The 18,154-nt window shown below is 52.3% G+C and overlaps 2 protein-coding genes across 2 annotated transcripts in view; both read right to left on the bottom strand.

The window, feature by feature from the left end:
- Window positions 1-6,493: 6,493 nt before the first annotated feature.
- On the bottom strand, window positions 6,494-9,688 carry Cd79b (CD79b molecule). Its single transcript, XM_041636054.1, has 6 exons — window positions 9,551-9,688; window positions 8,826-8,876; window positions 7,768-8,070; window positions 7,463-7,581; window positions 7,133-7,174; window positions 6,494-7,031 (listed from the first exon to the last, which is right to left on the bottom strand). Exons 1-6 carry the CDS (start codon window positions 9,615-9,617, stop codon window positions 6,933-6,935), a joined length of 681 nt encoding a protein of 226 aa, XP_041491988.1. The 5' UTR covers window positions 9,618-9,688; the 3' UTR covers window positions 6,494-6,932.
- A 5,741-nt stretch (window positions 9,689-15,429) lies between these two features.
- Window positions 15,430-18,154, bottom strand: part of Scn4a (sodium voltage-gated channel alpha subunit 4) — a 30,432-nt gene continuing 27,707 nt past the window's right edge. The window contains exons 23-24 of the mRNA XM_041635754.1: window positions 17,681-17,951; window positions 15,430-16,697 (exon numbers count right to left, since the gene is read on the bottom strand). Coding sequence (XP_041491688.1) covers window positions 15,430-16,697; window positions 17,681-17,951 — 1,539 coding nt within the window. The remainder of the gene's footprint in view (window positions 16,698-17,680; window positions 17,952-18,154) is intronic.

Below are 18,154 nucleotides of genomic sequence, written 5' to 3'. Positions count from 1 at the left end.
GAGCCCAGACTCCCAGCCACCTTGATAAGGCCGGGCATATTGGTAGTTCAGGATCCCTAGGGCTGCACTAGCTGGGTCTCTGAGTTTCAGATTCAATGAAAGTCCCTTTCACTAAAAACAAGGCAAAGGGGCTGGACAGCTGACTCGGAAACTCAGAACAAATACTGCTCTTGCAGAGAGCCCAAGTTTGGTTCCTAACACCCACAAAGGCCTGCTCACAAATGCTTGTAGCTATAGTTCCAGGGGACCCAATACCCTCCTCCAGTCCCTTGAATTCATTTACACACACACACACACACACACACACACACACAAAATCTTAAAACAAAATAGTAAACTGTTGTTGACTTCTGGCTTCTGCACACATTCATACACGGTACGTGTACTCATACACACATGAACTGATACAGACATACACAAAGAATGCCCCTGATAGCGTGGAGTCCACGGATGTCTTTGTTTGGAAGCCTTTTGTGTTTCCAGACTGGACCGTCTCTGGGCTTCCCTATATGTACCACAGAAAGTCACACATCTTGTCTTGGTCCTAAAGTCCTCCTCTATGCTTGAGGTTCAGTTCTATGGGTGGGAGCAGTCTTATTTTTCTCATCCTGGTTGTAGGGATGACCCCAGCTGGATTAGGGGTATCTCTGCACACTCTTCACTGGCAATTTGAAGCACACCCTTCCCACTGCTTGCTCTGTCCTCTTCCAGAAGTCAGAGTTGGTTATTACATTTGATGCAGCTTGAGCCTCTGCAGTATTCTTTACATCAGGTTTAAATATAGACATGACATAAATAGATACACATATATACATAAGAATATATACATATATTAATATATATTATACACATTCTTGTTCAGGCTACCCTGGAACTCATTGTGTAGCCCAGACTGGCCTCAAACTCATGACCTTCCTGTCTCAGTCTCCTGAGTGTGCTAGTCTTTCAGGTGTACAGCCTCCCCTAATCCAGTTAGTACATGGGTCTTAGCACTAACTCTATTGAGTCACAGTCTTTAAACTCTAAAGAGTGCTATTTGGGGATTCCCAAGGGCCTTTCCAGGGGAGGTGTGTTTCTGAAGACCCGCCATGTGCCAGAAACTGTACTGGACAAGAGAGCCTATGTGTCTCATTTGAGAGCTGAAGACACTGGGGCTTAGAGACGTCTGTCTGGGTCTAAGGGATGACTTTGTAGTCTTCCCCCAACAGCTCTGGCTGGCATGCGCAGGACCTTCCTCACCGTAGAGCAAGCCCTCACACAGATGTTCAGCGAAGGTGGGAGGAACTGAATGCAAAAGGATTGAGTGGGGCATCCACAGACGCTAAGAAAAGTTGTAGCAAGAAAACAAGCCGATGTGGCCTGACTTAGTGAAGCAAATCATATCATCCTTCATATTTGTATTGCACGTTTCAGTGTGCTTCATACTTTCACTTCCCGTATCTCCCCAACAATGCGGCAGAAGATTCTGAGTAGAGGGAGGACTGTAGAGGGCTGGGGGGAAGGCTGGGCAGGCGCCCCGTCTACCAGTGGCATATTGTTGATGCTGTGGGATAATCCATGGACAATTGCAACTGGACGTGCTAAGTAACCCCCAGGATACTCCCCAAGGACAGAGATGTACTGAAAAAGACTAGGGTAGAGAGATACCTCAGTCAGTCAGTGCCAGGCAAGCACAAGGACCTCCCTTAGGGTCCTCAGAACCTGTGTTTAAAAAAAAGTCAGGTGAATGAATTACCCCTGTAATCCTAGCTCTGGGGAGACAGAGATCGGAAGGTCCATGGGACCATGGGGATAGGGAGCCAGCGTCTTTGTCGGCTCCGTCAGTTCCAAGCCAGCAAGAGACTCTGTTAGAAAAAAATATGAAGGTGGATGATACCCAAGGAATAGCACTATCCAAAGTTGTTCTCTGGCCTCCATAGGCACACACACATGTGTACAGGTGTACTTATACACACGTGTATACTCACATCCACATGCACACACACACGTCCACACACAAACACACACACACAAAAGTCGAGAAGTCCGGGATGCTTCCTCTAAGGGGTGCTCTTGATAACTTCCTCCTGTCATCTTGTCCTATGACTGTGTGTGGTTACCTTGTACCATTGTCCCCCGGAGCTTTGAGGTGGCTGGCATTCCTGCCCTCCTTTTTCTCATTCCCCACCCAGTCCTGCTTCTCTCGCTGAGACAGCGATCTCACTGTGTAGCCCAGGTTGGACCCAAACTCTCTGTCCTCTTGCCTCAGTCTCTGCGTGCTGAGACGGCAGGTGCCTGCCAGTTCCCTAACTCAGGTATTGAGCAAGTGCTGCCAATCCACCCCCCCAAGGAAAACACTGAACCAGGAAGATGGGCATACCTTGATGAACAAAGGACACCATCTTTTCTTTTTACTGGGGTGAGAACCAGCCATGCCATAGAGGGAGTGGGCAAGCTGGTGCAGTCCTGGGTGAGGACCCAGAGGTCCCTGTTCACAGTGGCAAATGCTTGGGAAAAGAAAACCAAGGGAGGGGGTCAGAAAACCAAGGGGGGCTCAGAGGGCCAACAAGCTACAAATAGCAAGCAGACATGTCATGTCTAGAAGTCCCCTTTACTAAAACAATTCTTTCGTTTTTCTGTTATTGTTTTGTTTTTTTGAGGCAGGTCTCACTGTATGGTCCAACCATCTGAACTTGTGGCAATCCTCTTGCCTCCGTCTCTCAAGTCTTGGGAATACAGGTGTGAGCCACTGAGCCTGACTTCATAGCTGTTTTTTAGATAAAAGGGACAGGCACACGAATGTATAATAACATAGCCATGAAAAAATTAACTGAAAAAGTAGACAAGGCTTCACGCATGCACTGAGAAGAAGTCTACACAAGCAGACCCACACTTGCTGAGTGTGACCCTAGTGGTGTCTGGCTTTCTGTCCAGCCTTGTGGACAGAGCTGTGTTGGGTGAACCCAAGGAAAGATGACTTTTTTAAAAAGATGTTTTTACTTTTGTACTGTTTTGTCTTTTGACAGGGTTTCACCTGCCACCCAGGTTGTCTTCAGATGCACACGCCTCAGTCCTCCTGTCTCAGCTTTCCAAGTGCGGGGTGGGGGGTGGGAGGTGGAAATGGGGTTACAGATGGAAGGCGCCACACCAGGGTAAGGTGTTTTTAAAAAACAGTCGTACTAGGATCAGTCAAAATGTTTTTAAACAAACTACTTTCTAACTGAACTCAGAATTTAATGCCTGTTAATCTTTGTTCTTTGCAATCTGCTGCGTTTCCAAGAAAAGACTTCTGGGTTGGGGAAGCTACCTCCACTTGAAGGTCGATGTTTTCGTTATAATGCTGTACTGGGGGATGTCACAGAAGGGGAGGGGGGCAGCTCCAAGGCTCAGGAAACATCCAGAAATCCCCCAGTTCTCAAGTGGTCTAAAAAGAGCAGACGGAATCTGGGAATTCCATACAGTGTTCCCAGGTGACTTTCGAGGCCCTGTCCTCACACAGGTGGTACAGCCTGCTAGACAGTGACTGGCCGTGAGAACTACCCGCTGTTCCCACCCAAAGAGAGGTGGCTTCTCGAACCTTGTTTTTCTCTCAAGTCTGATTCTGCTGGAAAAACACCCAAAGCCATGGGTCAGATGGCCCCAGCCCAGGCAGCACCTGCTTTGAGAGGGCGGAAGTCAAGCTGAGCGGAGGAGGAACTACTCTGTGTTTAAACCAGGGCCCCCGAGGGACCTGGCTGGATTCCCCAAGTGGGCAATGGGGCATGTGCCCACCAAGGGCCTCTGGGCTGCATTCTGCAGTGGGGAAGCTGGTCCAGGCCCCGTTTAGAAGGGAGTGCTTCCGACCTTGTGATAAATAGGAAGAGAGCCGCTGGAAGGCACAGCTCTTTAAAACAGCTAATGGCATCCTGTCCTGGGATTCCGTCCCCTGGTCCCTTCCTCTAGTGCCTTTCTCCTCCCCTTCAGTTTTATTGCTGCCCAGTCCCATGCAGGAGGCCGCGGTAAAGCAGTAGGCAGAATTGGTTTTTGGATTACAAGACTTGGTTGTGAGTCTTGGCCACTTTTGCTGACCTTGCTGGGCTTTGAGTAAAGGGACTAAGACTACCCGCTCACTCCCCTCCCCACCCAAAATACACAGAAGGGCTGGAGAGATGGCTCAATGGTTAAGAGAACTGACTGCTCTTCCAGAGGTTCCAGAGGACCGGGGTTCAATTCCCAGCATCCACATAGTGATTTATAACTGTCTGTACCTCCAGTTCTAGGGAACCTGATACTCTCCTCCCGAAAAAAGACTAAGCTATGTAGATGAAGGGGTGCTCCACAAAACTTTTGAGAGCATCTTGAGAGATGTTCAGAGATGATTTATCTGTTGTGCTCAGGAGCCCCTTTTGGCTTTTGTTCTGTTTCTTGGCTTATACAAACTTGGCATGTTTTAGAACTCATAGGATAATACAAACTTCCCATGTTTATAAATAGAAAAGTAGACAAACTTAATTATTTTACGTGACTTTAAAAATACAAAATCAAACCGGGCATAGTGGCTCACACCTTTAATCCCAGCACTCGGGAATCAGAGGCAGGCCGATCTCTGTGAGTCCAAGGCCAGTTTTGATCAACGGAGCAAGTTCCAGACCAGCCAGGAATGTATCATGAGACCTTGTCTCGAAAAACCAAACAAACAAACACAGTTGGCTGGGGAGATGCCTTGGGTAGCAAGTGCTGGCCGCATATACATGAAGGCTATCGTTCAGTTTCTAGAACTCAAGTACAAAACTTTGGCATGGCCGGGCATGCTTGTAATCTTAGCGCCGGGGAGGCAGGAATGGCAGCTGCTTGGGGCTGGAGACCAGCCAGGTTAGCCCAATCTATGAACTCCAGGTCAGTCAGAGGCCCTGTCACACAAATTCATGAAGGGTTCCACATTATTCTGAATGAGAAATATCTAGTATTCCGGCTAAGTTCTTTCTTCAATGTTTTCAGACAGTTCTCAATACATTGCCAAGGCTGGCCTTGAACTCAAGAGTTCTTCCTCAACCTGGGTAGCTGGGAAGGGTAGGCGTGAGTCATCAGGCTTGTGGTGGATAGGATTTATGATTGTCATGTTACAGATAAAGCAACAGCAATCTTAGATGTTCCTTACACTCATGATTATGACCTAGCTAGGCTTCTACTGCTGGTGTCACTTCTAGGTGTCCAGGGACTCACACGACAGACTGAGTGACACCATGAGAGACAGTGAACACTCCAAGTAGGACTCCTCTGTGAAAACCAAGGAAGTCACTGTCCTGTGAAGGTGTCTGCTCAAGGGGGTACCTCCTGCCCAAACAAACAAAAAATCAAGGCCCAGGAAGCCCTTGCTCCTGAAATGGGGTAGTCTTTCAGTAAAGTCATGGCCTCCCCTGAACCAGGGAAGCCCCAAGCAGGGGGAGATCCTACTTAGAGCAGTACTTAAAACTCCTTTGCTGACTGACTGCCTGGTCCCTGGTAGAGGTGGGGGACAGAATTAGACCTAGTATGCAAAACAGCAGGAAAGCAAGGGCTTCAGGTCAGTGCCGGAGATGGCAGATGGCAAAACAAGCCAGTTCCCTCTGGCAGCCCAGACCCAGGAGGCTCAACAAGGCCCACCTCAACCAGCCTGGCCCACAGGTCAGGGTCACTTTGTGACAGGGATTCTGACGAGGAGCCCCAGGCACGTGTGCCTCACCCACCTGTCCCGCCCAGAATTCCTGTGGGAGCTGTTGTCTTTCCCACATCCTGGCAGTTGCCCAGGGTAAAGATTCACCTGCTTGAATCTGCAGCAGGTTCGGAGAGGATGTGTTAATAGAGCTTGGCAGGGAGACTTGGCTTGTCCAGCTGAACTGCCCTCGGCTCCCCAGATGCTTAAGGGGCTCCCCGTTACTCTCACAACTGGTAGGTGAGGACCTGATTTGTAAGGCCTTAGAGGCTGATGCAGGGGGCGGGGGTAAGGATGCTTTCTTTCTCTGTGATACTGGGATCACCTTGACCAAAAGCCCTCAACAGTCACCATTCAAATTCCCTTTAGGAATCAATCTCTCTCATAAGACAGGGTTTCTCTGTGTGGCTCTGGCTATCCTGGAACTCGATCTCTAGACCAGGCTGGCCTTGAACTCACAGAGATCCGCCTGCCTCTGTCTCCCTAGTTCTGGGATAAAGGCATGCACCACCACACCCCAAGCAGGAATCTCTCTCTCTCTCTCTCTCTCTCTCTCTCTCTCTCTCTCTCTCTGGTTCAGTGGAGAGTAGCGTGAAGGTGACCCTGCTCAGCAGAAGGGCAGATTGGATTCTCTTCCTCCAGCACCTGTTCCGGGGTAGGGGTGTGACTGTGGACCCCAGCTGGGCCTTCAGAGAGAAGGGTGAAGGGTGGGGAGACTAGGGCAGTCACTTCCCCCCGCAGTTTCATAAGGTCATAGGTACCACATTCAGGTGCCACTGTAGCTCCCAAAACCACGCCCACCCACCCCTTTCCTAGAGATGGATGTCATGAAGGCCACTGTTGTCAGAACACTGTTTATTCCACAGGAGGATGGGCTGTAAGCTAAGTGGTCCTTGGGATGGGAGAAATGACATTCTCGCAGGCCCTTCTGGTACCAGTGGGGACCATAGTCCTTCCTGAGCGCTGCAGGAAGCTAGTCTGCTCTGAGTCCATGTGCAGGTTCCCACAAGTCTCTGTTTCCTGTCCCAAACACGAGGACAGATTCTGCATGGTACTTAGGTCCAATCTATCCCCAGATAACTCCGCACTCCGTGTCACTGCCCTATTGTCCTTCTACCCCAGGCCTTTCAGCAAGAGCTGGGAACCAGGAGCTAAAGAGAGAGGTGACATTGGTGGTCCAGCTTCAGATGCTGGCTGGGGATCCAGGAAGGAAAGGATGGGCTGTGAGCCAGGCAATTTGGAAGCAGCGAGGCCCAAGAGCTGGGCAGGATGAGGGTGGCCCTCACTCCTGGCCTGGGTGTTCGCCAACAGACCACTTTACCTCCCCTGTTCGAAGAGTCACTATGTCTTCGTAGGTGGCTGTCTGGTCAATGTTCAAGCCCTAGAAAGATGAATTGGAGCTCAGGTCTGGGCCATATTCTAACCATGCCAAAAGAGGGGTACCACTGCAGCTCGGAGCTGCTAGGTGACACTGTCCCTTACCTCGTAGGTATGATCTTCCTCCATCCCTGCCTTGCTGTCATCCTGTGGGAGGGACAGGGAGGGTGGAAGAATATAGTTTTGAGTGTTAGGGTCCTCCATCCATGTACCCTGATGGGCCAGGGATGTGGGTCTGGGTGGGGGGAGAGGAAGAAGGAGTCTCCAAGAACCAATGAATGAATGAATGAACAGTAAGCCAGGGGACAGGACTTGGGGTGGGGCCTTCTTGAGAGAGAAGCCACAGAGTCTGAGAAGATGGAGACCCTGCCCGGGTCTTGTCTGCCCTGTGCCCACCTCCCAGCCTTCCCAAGGATCCCCAGTTCCTCTGGGCACCTTGTCTAGTAGCAAGAAGATAGGTACGATGATGAAGAGAATGATTAGGAGGGTCTGGATCATGATGATGCCATCTTTCAGGGTGTTCCGCCTCTTCAGCTGTTCCAAGGTGCTGAATCCTGGGGCAGGGAGACAGGGCATACATAACGCTGGAACTGGAGGTTAACCATAGAGACTGTTTGGACCCCCTCGGGGCCAACTGCCCAGCAGCTATCCTGGGAACTCCAGGGCCACGGCCACCTCCCCTGGTAGGCAGGGACGTGGGTGTGGATGGCTACGTGAACATAAGTCTATCGGGCACACACCTAGGACTTTAAGTTCTGAGCCACAGCTCCAAGCATCCTCTGAGTCTCTGCTGCATTGCTGCTTGCAGAAGTAGATACCATTGTCCTCAAACTGGATGTTTTGGATGGTGAGGACATAGGCAGAGCCATTGTGGAGCTTTGAGATGCGTCCCTCTTCTTCAGACAGCTTCTGGGGTGTCTCTTTCTCTTGTTTTCGGAACCAGGTCACAGTGGAGGAGTCTGAGTAACAGTAAAACTTCACCACGGAGCCCCGCTTTTTGGCTATGTACCTCGGGTACAGCTTGATTTCGGAACAAGAGCTTCCTGCGGACATCAAGGCAAGGTTCAAAATTCGGCTGATTGTCTTCCTGTTTGCCGACCTAGTCCACCGTGGAAGACAGTAACCCAGTTTAGCCTGCTTCCCATGTCTGGAGCATTAGGTTTATGAGGCAGTGTGAAGGCAGAGCTGTGGGAAAGTAACCATGTCGAGAGGCCACACACCAAGCCTCTGTTCCACACCTCTTCCTGCTCAAATCTCTGCCCACTAGTCGTCCCTTAAGAAGGATTCTGGAACCTTCCCATTGCATTCACGTCCACTGTAACAGCTAGATCCCAGACCTCATCTGCAGAACAGCCTTCTTGGCCTCGTTGGTTACTTCAGCTCTTTCCTCTGGACTTTCCTACACTCACCCCAGATCCTGAAGGACTCCCCACTGTCTCCACGGTGATAAAGGTAGAATCCTTAGCCTGTCACCCACGACCCTTCTCCCATACCCTCTTGACCTTTCTCATGGACTCACGCTTCTCAGTGTCTAGGCCTGCGGGGTTTGTGGGGTCTCAGCGACACAGACACAGGCCTGAGGCCTATGGAATCCTATCTCGCTGTCACTCTCTTATCTCCAAGCCAGGTTTAGTTCTGACCCTCAGCGGCCAGGACTGGAGCATACTAGCCTGATGAGGAGTGACAGCCATCCAGAAGTGGGGCCTCCGTGAGAGGCCTTATGGAGGTGAAGGGGAGCTCCAGGGCAAAGATATGGGACCACAGTGGCTAATGTGAAGTGATGATTGAGGCGACTAACCTTGGAGATTCTGTGACAGGTCACTGTTTGTCACCGCTGGTACCGGCTCACCTGGAGGGTGAGAGGAAGTGGGCAGGGCTAGGTCAGGCCTCTCTACCCTCAGTTGATTGCCCCACCCTTACCCCCTCCACGTTCCCAGAGCCACTTCCTCCTTCCAGAACTACAGCTTCAAGCCCCTTAGTTCTCCCTGTTCCTGTACAAGAGAGGCAGAAATAAGGTAGGGGTACTGGAAACCCCACTCCCAGATCCCTTCTGCCTTTGCCCCTCAGGCTGGCCTAGAGCTTCTGCAGATAAAGAGAAGAAAGCCACACAGGGAGGGCTTGGCCAGTCTTTCAAAGGGAGGATCATTCCTGGGACATGCTGTCTTCCAGGTTACGGAACCAGCCTTTCCCATGCCATGCCCCCAGGGCTTAGCTGGGAACCACATGCTGTCCCTCTTCCTCCTGGGCCCGGCTGGCTCCTCCAGGTCATAACTGCCAACGAGATTAGCCCCTTGCACCCAGTTCAACTGAAAGCCTCCAGACTGGAGAGGAGCTGGGCCCTCAGGCCCTGAGCCTCCCATTAAGACCCACGAGCTGGGCATAGGAAAGTAAGAGCGAGGCAGACAAGAAGCAGAAAGCAAAAGGCAGGAGGTTGAGCAAGCAAGAAACTGAGCTGAGACACGGAACACACCGATAGGCCCATCTCAAAGCCAGCAGGCCTGTTGTCTGTCACATATCTCGTACCTGAAAAAAGCAGCAGCAGGAACAACAGCCAGTGGCAGGGCATGGAAGATGGCACCAGTGTGGCCATGGTCAGCGCTCTGTCTCTGAGTCCAGGCCTATCACCACTTAGGAGGCTTTTGGGAGAAACATGTAACTGTATGTCAGCCTGGGCTGCAGCCTGCCTACTCTCCACCTCTTCCCCGTTAGGCCCCTTCCTGCCATGCAAATTGAGACCCAGGGGAGGTACCATTCCTCTAGGGACCCTAAGGGAGGGAGGCCCCATCAGCTGGCCTGCTGGGACTTGAAGGTGGCCCTGCCTGGACAACACAACAACTTGGGGTTCTGAGAAACAGTAGAAACCCTGGGAGGGGAAGGGTGCTCCTGAATCTTCTAGGGATAGCCTGTGTTTATCTTTCTACCCCACTGAGGGGGGTGTCGGTCATCTCCTGGGCCCGCTACCTCTACTGTGGTTGCCTTGCTCAGGAAGGGGAGAGCTTGGTGTATTTAACTAAACACCTCTATATTAATCCTCTATATCAGTGGTTCTCACATATTTATTTGTGCTGCCATTACATAACAGTAATTTTGCTACTGAGAGGTAGCATCAGAAGTATGAGAAGTATGTTTTTCAATGCTTGGGACCCACAGGTTGAGAACTGCTGCTTAAACGAATCTGACCTTGCGCCCTCTGCCCTGGACAACCTTTATCCTGTAGGACGAGGCACACTGAGGAAGGACAGTGCAGGGGACAGACTCACACCAGGCTTCTGGAGAGATCCAGAGTAGAGCCTGGGGTGCCAGAAGCCGCGTCAAAAGTTGACCATGGGAAGGGAGCCACAGAGGTTCTTGTGCAAAAGTCTGCCAACCGTAGGGAAGGGTACAGCCTAGGGTCCTCAGCAGTACCCTCCTCTCCTTGTATATGAATATGCTGTGGGTTGCCAAAGGGGCTGGACTTAAGCAGAAACCACTCAGGGAAAACCCGCCACTTAACCGTCACAGTGGAGGGAGCTTTTCCAGGGAATTCTGTGGGATACCGAGGTCCCTGAAGGGTTGTATGTAACTCTGGGGGTGCAGAACGGAGGAGGCTGAGACGGGAGAACCCTTTGGTTCCGTAGGCTCTTTGGTTCTGTCGTGACAGCTAGCATGACCACAGGGCCCACAGCATTCAGGAGCTCCTTTGAGCTTAGCTTTGTGTCCTGGCCTCAGAGTCTGTGCAACCTTTAACAGCCCCGCCCCCTTGGTGTCTTGTGTCTCCTCCTAGCGGTTTCTTTTTCTGTCTTGTCTCCTGATCCCAGCCAGGACAGACAGATGCTAAATCTCTGGCAGCCGCTTTACGTCTCGCTGTCCCCACAGCCCACAAGCAGCCTGTGTGGCTGGCCCGATTGCTCACGTTTGGACAATAGCTACCCCTTTCTTCCCACAGCAGGGTTGGAAGGTGGCAGCGGGGGACGGGGGTGTCTGGGCACTCCTCAGTTCTGAGCCTGTACCTCACTTGACAGGGTGAGGGTCAGCTAATGACGGAGTATAGTAGGCCAGGGTCCTGAGTTATGGAAATTGGGGGTAAGAGGGTTAAATTTTTGTCTGAGAAACAATTCACTCTGGGTAGCCCCGCATGTTTTCGATTCTTTCCAGATGTTCCCAATGGAAAAAAAATAATTCTCTGAAAAGGTGTCTGATGTTCAGCTCGCAGAAGAAACGGCACTAGAAAAAGAATGTCGCCTAAGGTCAGCATGGGGCTCATGGGCTCTCCCCTGGCAGTGAGTCAAAGTCCAGGGTCCCACCTCTTAGTAGACTCGACCTTGAGGTTCTAGTGATGGGAGCCTTGTTTGGCTTTGGAGCCAGTGAACCTCAAAGTTGGGAGGTTTGATAGCAAAGTGTTCAGGGGTCACATATATGTCGTCTGGGCTGTGCAGGGGCAGTGATTGCTTGGGAGGTGACTCTGAGGCTCAGGTATATGGGGGGCCGCAAGGGGTTAGCAGGGTTTGTTTGACATCAGCATCCCCCGTGGGAGGGATGTAGATGAGCCCTTTGGACTTCATTCCCATTCATGCCAGGCAGGGAGGCAGTGGGGGCCCCACCACTGTAGGGCTATTTGTCACAGTGGGGCCGTGTTGTTCCCTTGCTAGTGACCGCATCATTAAGCCTTGTCCGGGGCTTGTGACGCCCATGCCTTCCCAGAACAGGAGGCCTTGCAATCCACCTCCCCCCACCCCCGCCTCTGCCCTGGGCTGTCCTAGCTACACATCCCAACATCTGGCAACCTCTCTCCTCCCCTTTCCAGGAAAATAGCATCAAAACAAGACATGGAGGACGGGAGAGGAAGAAGGTGCTTGGGCATATGGGAAGAAGTCAGGGACTCCAGGATGGGAGAGGTTAGGAACTGTGCTGGAGAAGGAAGAGCTCAAACCTCTCCCATTCTTGCCTCAGTATCCTGGGCCTGCAGATCTTAGTTATCGGGAGGAGGGGCTGGTGAAGGAGAAGTCAGGTTCCTCACTAGGCATGCTAGACAAAGCCCCTCACCTAGGAGCACTTAAAAAATGCTTCTGGGCATCTGTGACATTCTCTGCAGGCTCCCTTGGCCCACAAAGGCTCTGGGTAAGATGGATCATGGCCCATGAAGCAGCTTCCCAGCCTGATCTACCAGCTGCACCCAGGGAGACAGCACCCAGTCCTATCTAACCTTAGGGTGGGCACGGCCATAAGGTGGCCGTGCCCACCCTAAGCTGCCCTGCATCCTTGGCTGTGGGCGAGCGTGTGTGAGCACTCCACCAAGAGTGGAGTGGGGAGGAAGAATTTTGAGACATAAGTTCCTGCTATCTACACTCCCCACATGACGCTTTTCCTTTCTTCTTCTCCCAGAGATCCAGGAAAGAAGGGCTGGGGGACCCTGCAATCCTTCTGTCCTCGGGGCTGGGGAGACCTGAATAAACTCTGTTTTGTTTTGTTTTGTTTTTGGAGACAGGGTTTCTCTGTGGCTTTGGAGCCTGTCCTGGAACTAGCTCTGTAGACCAGGCTGGCCTCGAACTCACAGAGATCCGCCTGCCTCTGCCTCCCGAGTGCTGGGATTAAAGGCGTGCGCCACCACTGCCCCGGCCCTGAATAAACTCTGGAGCAATAAGTGAGACCTCTTCCCTGGGAAGAAGGCACAGGAAAAAGGCACAGAAACCTCGCGGAGTGGGTGAAGCCAAGCTCTGGAGAGCTCATACTTAAAGTCAGAGGTTGCTATAGAAAATAGACTCCCACGTAATACACCCCACCATGGGCACATGAGCTGAAATTGTTTTGCAGGAAATGGTCCATGTGGCCTGGGCTCTAGTGGGGAACAAGGGCAGTCCTGAGAAGACAGCCCCTCAGAGCAGGAGCGACAACCATGAACCCTACAAATGCCTTGAGGTCTGGATGAGGGGACAGGGAAGTGAAAGGGGATTCTGGAGACAAGGACTATAGACGCAGGTCCCCAACACATATTTGGGGGGGTCTGCCTGTTAGAAAAAAAAGAAGCATGAGGACAAGGCTGAGCTTCCCTTCCTGTCCCGGTTCCCAGAGGCTCTGGTATCATCCCGGCTTGGTGCAGTTGCTGGCTTACCCTTCTTCTTGCTCCCTCAGCCTTCGCCTGCACGGAGGTGCAGAAGGAGACCATGTCCCAGAGGCGCCAGGGGGGAGAGGGTTTATTATAAGAACTGTACAAAGAAGCTTTATCTGACAGCCTGGCTTTGGGCTGGCTCCCACCTAGACAGGGTGGTAGCAGGGCTCACTCGGCAGAGAGGTCCGCACGCAGCAACGGCAGACTCAGTTCGTGGCTCTTCCTTTGCAGTGATTCGTGCAGTTGGCAGAGAACACCAGACCTAACAGGTTCCTGAGACTTTGGGGGTCAAACCAGGCTGGGCCCAGATGGGGAAGGCATGGTAGCGGGGTGCTGGGCAAAGCACTACTGACTCCCGCTGGGGGAGCCTTCTAAAGGGACAGCTCCCTCTACAGAAGGGACACTGAGTGGGGATGAGACCATGGTATGACGATAAGAAACAGAGAAAGGGGAAAAGCGAAGCTCAGAAAAGGAAGCAAGAGGGACGACCAGGTGAGGGTTGAGCGAGCAGAGCAAGCAAGGAGTCTGGCCCGAGGTGTGCACATATGTGAACACAGGCGTGTGCAACACGCCTTGTTTGGCAGGCTTTGCCATTTCCTGAGTTTTACTCAAACTGTTTATGAGAAACAAAAAGAAAAAGAAAAGGAATTTAGGCTAAGAGGGGACTCCAAGCACAAAGTTTAGAATGTACGTTCATCCTTATTTACTCCCTTTCGGCAAAACGCTCTCTGACATTTAGGGATAGTGAGATGAACAAACCCGTAGAGAAGACACGAGCACCATCTGCTCCCTCTCTCTGTCATACTGACACACGTAGACACAAACACTCACAGATACATGTGTATCTGTAGACGCCGTGGTTCACATTCATACAGCCGTGTACGAACACATGAACTCGGACTCACAAGCCAGTGCGTAGTCACACAGATGGACAGGCACACACACAAGTGACCGAATCCAGAGACCCCTGAGCAAAACCCCCACTTCCTCCTCCAAGCCTAGTCTCTGTTCTCTGAGAGCTGACAGAGCCTGGTTCTGGTGAGTACACAAAAGACAGTGGCTTTCCAAGGGGTGGTGGTGGCGCACACCTTTAATCCCAGCATTCGGGCAGAGGCAGGAGGATCTCAGTGAGTTTGAGGTCAGTCTGGTCTATAGAATGAGTTCCAGGACGGGCAGGACAAACCCTGTCATAAGAAGAAAAAAAGAAAGAAAGAAGAAAAGGGAGGAGGAAAGGAAGAAAGGAAGGAAGGAAGGAAGGAAGGAAGGGAGAGAGAGAGAGAGAGAGAGAGAGAGAGAGAGAGAGAGAGAGAAAATAGCTTTCCATTCCAGGCAGCAGGGAGACTGAAGCCCAACCTGGTGAGCCTTCTTGACTGCCTGCCCTAGCCCCAACATCAGCACCTCTCCTGTGAGCTCAGTCCTAACATTCTCAGGGTCACTTTGAGGAAGCAGGGAAGGACAAGAAGCAGGGAGGAGATGGACAGAGATGAGACAAGAAGAAGGAGCTCTCTCAGGCATGACAGGGCACCAAGGAGCCCTGGGGGTCAAAGGAAGGCACAAAGAAAGAAAAAGAGGGAAGGGGCAGGTTTGTCTTAGAGAGTACCAAACCTGATCACAGCCAGACCTGGGAGCTCAGGCCCAAGTGCACGAACGCAGCTGGCAGGACCCAGCCTGTACGACCTATCCAGGCATCCTAGAGAAAGGGAATTCCCGAGGGGAATCCTTCCTTGGTTCTTCCCCCAGGGGCCAGCCAGGGGAGCTATCCACCGGCCTGGATATGGCTGGGTGAGAGGTTTCAGAAGTCAAGTTTCCAGCCTGATACATCCGGATCCAGCGGCCAATTGGTTCTGTGCAGCAATGTGTTCCCCGGGCTACTTCCCTTTTACAGGGCATTCCTGAGATGGCCGGGGAAAGTTGTGTCTGAGTCATGGGATGGGAGCGCTGGCTAAGCCCTGGGGTCAGCTATAGGTTTTTGAGGTTAAGACTTGTCTTTGTCCTGGCTAGAACTGGGGCACTTGGGCCCTTAAGAGTAGTGCCAGCAAGGCAGCCAACCCCTCCATGATATGCTGGCTTTTTCCCAAGTAGGAAACAGTGTTCTGGTGTTCTGACCAAGAGAATGTCTGTCAGGGCAATGCAAAGATGAAATCAGGAGGCAGGGGCTTCAGCCCCACCTGCACCCTGAGCACAGTTCCCATTTCCCTCAGCCCAGGCAGCAAGCCCTGAACAGCCCCCGCCTAAAGCCCCATTCCCAGCTCTGCACGAAGCTATCTCGTGGGAGCTTCAGGTCTGTGCCAGTGCTCAGCCACCTCGATGCTGCTCTCTAGACGAGAGACTCTTTGACCCCTGGCCGCACAGTCTGCCCCTGTGGTGCTGATTGCGGTGGTGGTGCCGATGGTGGTGGTGCTGAAGGAGGAGGAGTCTGAGTGGTGTCCAAGGAGCTGGTGGGTGTGAGCTCCACGGTGGGTCCAGCATCCCCTGTAGAACCCTTCTCCTCCTCTCCCTGACCCTGCACACCACTGTTCTCACTCTCAGGGCCGTATATCTTGTTCATGGTGTTGGCAAGCAATCCCTCCTTCTCGGGGGCCCCGACTCCATTGCCATCCTGGCTGTGGCGGTACATGTAGGAGGCCTGCTTCACAGAGCGCTGCAGCAAGTGGCGGCGGTAGGCCCTCTGGATTTTGATGGCACACACCTCCTCCTGCTTCCTCTTGAGGGTGGTAGTAATGGGCTCGTAGGAGACCTTGGAGGGGTTGGCTGCCATGAACTTCTCCTCCATGGTCTGTTTGAGGGCATCCATCTCCCCAGAGTCACCCAGTACCTCTTTGGTCAGGGCAAAGAGGATGTCCAGGCAGTGGATCTTGTCCCCCGGCACCATGGGCAGGTCTAACGTGATCAGCTTGATCTTGTTGGGCTTGGCGATTCTCAGCGGCTCCTGCAGGGTGTCCACAAAGTCGGAGAGGCGGTTGTAGTCGATGAACTGAGTGGCATCAGGGTCGAACTTTTCCCAGGTCTCATAGAACATCTCAAAGTCATCCTCACTGAGGGGCTCGCTGCTCTCCTCAGTGGCCACGTTGAAATTCTCTAGGATGATGGCAATGTACATGTTGACCACGATGAGGAAGGAAATGATGATGTAGCTGCAGAAGAAGCAGATGCCGATGGATGGGTTGCCGCAGTCACCCTTGATGTTGGTGCCTGGGTTCTCCAGCGTCGGATCACAATCTGGGGGCCCACTGTTGAGGATGGGGTTCAGTAGCCCATCCCAGCCAGCTGACGTGGTGATCTCGAAGAGACAAATGATACTGTTGCCGAAGGTCTCGAAGTTAAACATGTCGTCGATGCCCGATTCTTTCTTGACATAGGCGAAGTTGGACATGCCGAAGATGGAGTAGATGAACATAACCAGAAAGAGAAGGAGGCCGATGTTGAAGAGGGCAGGCAGTGACATCATGAGGGCAAACAACAGCGTCCGGATGCCCTTGGCCCCACGGATCAGACGCAAGACACGCCCGATCCGTGCCAAGCGGATCACACGGAACAACGTGGGCGACACGAAATATTTCTGTATCAAGTCAGAAAGCGCGAGGCCTACAGAGAGAAACAGAGGCTGGGTCAGGGCACTGGGGGCCTGGAGGGCTGGGGGGCCTGGCCTAGTATGTGAAACCCTCTGAGTAGGGCCTCTCCTAGAGCTCTTGGGGCCCAGGGGATTACTTTGTCCTGACAGTTGCAGGTGGGGTATATTAAAATTGATGGGGGGCCGTCCTTAAATCTGCTCGCCGATATGGCAGGTGAGAGAGAGTAGGGAGAAGAGAAGAGCTGTGTGGCTTGTCCTCGTCTGTTAGGAAGGAGTGAGATGGTACTGCCGTGGAAGAGTGAGGCCATGCCCGTTAAGTCATAGCCAATGCCTAGCACACAGCAAACACTCCATAAACAGTAGCTCCTCACTCTCATGGTTGTAGACATCCCTGCTCTCCCCTCAGTGTATAAAGATCCTGGAGCCCTTTTCTTACTTGTGTGTGTCTTTACATGCACATACATACTTATTTGTACATATGCATGTGTGTGAATGTGTGTGTGCGCACGTGTGCATGCACACAAGGCCAGAGGCAAACTGCCTGCCTCATTTCTCCTCAGATGCCATCTACCTGAGGCCCAGTGATTAGGCTAGGCTGGCTGTCCAGTGACCAACAGGGTCACCAACTGTCTCCACTACCTCAGGGCTAAGATCAACACACATGTGCCACCACGTCTGGCTTCTTTACATAGATTCTGGGGATCGAACCCAGATCCTGGTGCCTTTGCAGCAAGCGCCTGACGGGCGAGTTACCACGTCAGCCCTCTCTTGTGCTTTTCATTCAGTGCGTGACCATCCAAGTACACATCTGCAGACAGACCCATGTTCCTCAGGTGATCTCATGTGTGGGCAGATGATGGGTGATCTCTGAGCAATGGACTCCTGTGTGCACTAAAGGTGAAAGAATAACAGACACACGTGTGTGCTTGTACAGATGTATGCGTATTCCAGGGCCCTAGGAGGTCTGTGTGCGTGAGGTGTGGTCCTGCCAGCTCACCCACGATGGACAAGATGACAACCACGAAGTCGAAGATGTTCCAGCCAATGGTGAAGTAGTAGTGGCGCAGGGCGAACATCTTGAGTACACACTCCCCTGTGAAGATGATGATGAAGACCATGTTGATGTTGTACAGGATGTCCACCTTGAGCTGGCTCTGGTCGTCTGTCTCCACCATCATGGTAACCATGTTAAGGCAGATGAGGATCATGATGGAGATGTCAAACACCTGCTTTGTCACGAAGTCATACACCATGCCCTGGATCTTGTTCTGCAGTGGGACAGCATGGGCACAGGTGATGTGGGGCTGGGGGATGCGGTCAAGACCCAGGCAGGGTGGGAATGAGTGGGAGGTGTAGGGTGTCACAGGGTGACACAGCAGTAGCCCGGGAGGAGGAGGGGCAGGGAGGAGGAGGGGCAGGGAGCAGGAGGGGCAGGGAGCAGGAGGGGCAGGGAGCAGGAGGGGCAGGGAGC

The sequence above is a fragment of the Microtus oregoni genome, unplaced genomic scaffold, assembly GCF_018167655.1.
Source record: "Microtus oregoni isolate MIOR12 unplaced genomic scaffold, Mior012 000048F_ref0000485, whole genome shotgun sequence".
Taxonomy (NCBI): domain Eukaryota; kingdom Metazoa; phylum Chordata; class Mammalia; order Rodentia; family Cricetidae; genus Microtus; species Microtus oregoni.
This window is presented reverse-complemented; position numbering and strand designations above follow the sequence as displayed.

Coding starts and splice junctions, on each gene's coding strand:
- Cd79b (XM_041636054.1), bottom strand. CDS start 9,617: ATGGCCACACTGGTGCCATCTTCCATGCCCTGCCACTGGCTGTTGTTC. Junction 7,582..7,767: donor CTCAGAACTTAAAGTCCTAG/GTGTGTGCCCGA, acceptor TCCCTGCCCCAG/GATTCAGCACCTTGGAACAG. Junction 7,175..7,462: donor TCTTCTTGCTACTAGACAAG/GTGCCCAGAGGA, acceptor TCCCTCCCACAG/GATGACAGCAAGGCAGGGAT.